This window comes from Pteropus vampyrus, unplaced genomic scaffold, assembly GCF_000151845.1.
Source record: "Pteropus vampyrus isolate Shadow unplaced genomic scaffold, Pvam_2.0 Scaffold93, whole genome shotgun sequence".
In the NCBI taxonomy this organism is placed as follows: domain Eukaryota; kingdom Metazoa; phylum Chordata; class Mammalia; order Chiroptera; family Pteropodidae; genus Pteropus; species Pteropus vampyrus.
In genome coordinates, this window is record NW_011888874.1 from 3975129 (window position 1) to 3978672 (window position 3544).

At 37.0% G+C, this 3544-nt stretch overlaps 1 protein-coding gene across 4 annotated transcripts in view; it reads left to right on the plus strand.

The window, feature by feature from the left end:
• DOCK10 (dedicator of cytokinesis 10) overlaps window positions 1–3544 on the plus strand; it is a 187111-nt gene that overhangs the window by 136299 nt on the left and 47268 nt on the right. For 3 of the 4 annotated variants that reach the window (XM_023532931.1, XM_023532929.1, XM_011364078.2), the window contains exons 26-27: window positions 2112–2225; window positions 2773–2844. In XM_023532931.1, coding sequence (XP_023388699.1) covers window positions 2112–2225; window positions 2773–2844 — 186 coding nt within the window. The remainder of the gene's footprint in view (window positions 1–2111; window positions 2226–2772; window positions 2845–3544) is intronic. The other variant, XM_023532930.1, reaches the window with a different exon arrangement.

The window sequence follows — 3544 nt, forward strand, 5'->3', positions numbered from 1 at the left end:
TTTTCAGTCTCTCAGCGCTTACAATGTTCCATTTCAACCTACAGAGGGGCTGAGATGAAAAAAATTCCCAGTCTACATCACACAAAGTCATCTCCGTTTCAGCACAAGTTTTATGTACCTTGTTCCAACAAAATCGTTGAAAACTACATTAAGAACCCACTGGTGTTGAGATTACTTTTGTGAGAGTCAAGGCCAGTTCCTTGTAAGAACTTTAAAAGCATCTCTCAAACTCTATCTGTAACACTCTTTGAGAGGTGTATTGGAAATGCATCCTGGCATGGTCTTTATTTTTAACCAGGATGTTTGAAATATCCTGATGAGATCATTCAATTTTGTAATATAGGAAATTGCTTATTTAGCTTGCTTTGAAGTGGTTCAAATCAAGAAATACACCTATGTGGAATTTCAAGCTGATAATTCCTAATGATATTTTATAATGCATTTTCATAAATCTAAAACAAATACAGCCTAATAAATATAATCGATTGGAACTTTACTCTGGAAAGATCACTAAGCTAGCAAGTGAGAACCTAGATTCTATTTTCTAGTCAAGCTTAAATAGGTAACTTGAGCAGTCAGCCTCTCTGAACCTCATTTTTCTTATCTGTGAAGTGAGATGAGATGGACCAGATGAACATCTAGCTCTATGGTTCTATGATTGGACTCCCATTATAGAACATGGCTGACAGCCTGACCTTGACCAAGGAGTCCATGTTTTTACTCTTGGTAGAAAAAGTTATTATTTAACATATAGAGTGATATTAAGCTCCACACCTAGGAGTATAATGAAAGCTGATAGGCTGGTACCAATACATGTTTCGATGTCTTCCAGATATGTGAAATTCAATGCAACATATGTTTATTCAGAAGCAAACTAAACACCATTTCAAGTTCAGTGGTGCTAAATGCTGCTAACTCACCCCATCTACAATATCCAAATGCACACAAAGACTATGTCTTTTTCAAAAACTGTATGTCTAAAATTAATCTAATGAAATGCCATGGTTTCCAGCAATTCATGGCACTGATGTGTTATAGCCAAAATTTTAAAATAGGAATATTTCAGAGCTAGTCGAAATGCCCTTGGGGCTAAATAACTGTGCATGGTATTAGGTAGTTATGCATTATCCTCATATGTATCATAATCCATGAGGGGAAAAAATTGTATTGCTCTTGATTTTAGTCAGTTTGCTATATCTCTTAGCTTTGGTTTCTTCCTCTGTGATAAACTTGGAGAAGTCAGGCCCCATCAGGATGATGGAACTGTCCATGAGCTATAAATTTCAAAGAAATAATTATAGATCCAAATGTAAATGTGCCTCTGATTTCAGTTTCTCCCCTACCTTCACTCCTAATTATAATGAAGTCTGAATTGTGGCTATTATGAAGAAATGACCTCAGCAAACCCAACTCATAAGTATAATATTATAATCCAGGAAACAAGCATTTTATATTTGAGATACATGTGTGAAAATTAATGCCGATATTCTTATAAATGTATGAAGAAATACTGAAAACTAAAACCATTAGATGCACTCCATGGTACATGCCAAAACCAATCTTTTGAGAAAAAAAAAAGTGAGCAGCATTTGTTATCTTACCGATGGCCAACGTTCATGAACCCTTTGATAGCTGTGTCTAAGCATGAGATGATAGATCCTGGGCGTGGGGGAGCTCACCTACCGGCCTCTGAAAGGCACCTGCTTCCCCACCTGGCTATTTGAGTGGGTGCTCTACCCTTTCAGGATGAAGAAATGCTACCATGCCACCTGTTACCAGTGGAAGGAAGGAGAAGGGCAAGTGTGTTTTAAGTAGGTGGGTTACAGCCCTCCATGTTTCCTCGAACCTGCTAAATTGTTCTCTGACTCTTTCTTTTGATTTCTACAAAAAGAGTTGCAAGGAGAGCTTAAGGGAGCGCAGGCCCTACCTGTGCAAAGCCCTAAATAGGACCAGGTGTGTGCTACTCTTATCACCGGGGCTTCATTTATTTCATGACAAAATCTGGCATGAGCAGATAATTTTGAGTTATAAGTTATTCATGGAACATAATTTTTGAAGCTTCGATTTTTTTACAGTATTTCACTTTTTTCTCTTTTTTGGATTTTCTTCAGTTTGTGTTCAAGACCAAGGCTTGCAAGGAGAGAACGATACACGAGGAACTGACTAAGAGTGTGACTGGTCTTTTGAAATCAAATGACTCCACAACAGTCAGGCACGTTCTGAAGGTGAGGACTTCAAAGACGATTCTCTTGCTGTCAGTGTGAGGTTCACGCCAGCCCCTGAAGGGTGACAGGGTTCATCGATTTTTATAGATCATTTTTCTTACAGCTTGACGTTGAACTTTTAGATATTTCGACATGTGGCTTCCATTTTTGATCTTGCCTCTAGCCTTGGAGATGTGAGGAGTGGTCTTTCTGTGATATATTTTAGCATAAAAAGTTTAGTTTTGTTTAGCTAAATGAAACAAATAGAACACCCCGTGAATAAATATTCCACAGGACTATTCTCTAATTTCCCATTCGAGTAAACTGGAATCTAGTTTTACTTTAAAATTCTTTGAGATGACAGAGGAACTGAAATTTTTGACATTTACTTTTGCCATTAGAGGTTTGATAATCCTAATAAAGAATATATTATTTCTCTGATGCATTCAATTTCAAAGAATACAATTTAAGATAAAGATTTTATAATATTACAAGTTGTAAAGAATAAAATTATCATTATTTTACCATAGGATGATAAAATTTCTTATTGTCTTTTTTTTTCTAACAGCATTCCTGGTTCTTCTTCGCAATTATTCTAAAATCGATGGCACAACACTTGATTGATACAAATAAAATTCAGGTAAGATTATAATATCCATCAGTTATGTTAATGAATATGTACTCATTAGTTCCATTTTTATTTACTTCAGAAATCTTAGCAATATATGTCCATTGCTTTTTAAGCGGGAGAAATGATTGCGTGTGTCGCTTCATTCCTGTGGTTTTTATTCTTGCAGTGTGGAGGGCTGGGTGCTCAGAAATTCAGAAATACGTGGTTCAATCTAACTCTGAATTCTGTGTTTCTTTTAGAAATTGTCACATTCTGTAGTGAAAACGTGAGTCTAATTTTCAAGCTAGTTTGTAAAGATTAATGGATCTTACCTCTCTCATGCAAAAGGGCTGTGTAAATGCACAAAGTAGAAACTAGATGGGAAATCCCAGCTGCCTGAAACTTTCCCCTCGGGTGTAGGAGTTCAGACAGGAGGAGCGGATTCCCAACCTAAAGGTGGCCTTTGGGATCCATAGAGTTTTGTTCAATGTATGACATATAATCTCATAGCCAAGCCATTTTGCATCTTAAGGCAAAAGTCTCTTGGCTGTGAAGTCCCACTGGTGCCCGCTGTGACATATGCTGGGACCACTGAGTTAAGACTAGCCGATACAGACTTTCAGCTGTAAGATGAATATGGTCTGAGGATCTAATGCAAAACATGATGATTATAGTGATAACACTGTATTGCGTAATGCAATTTGCTGAGAGCAGGATGTAAATGTTCTCA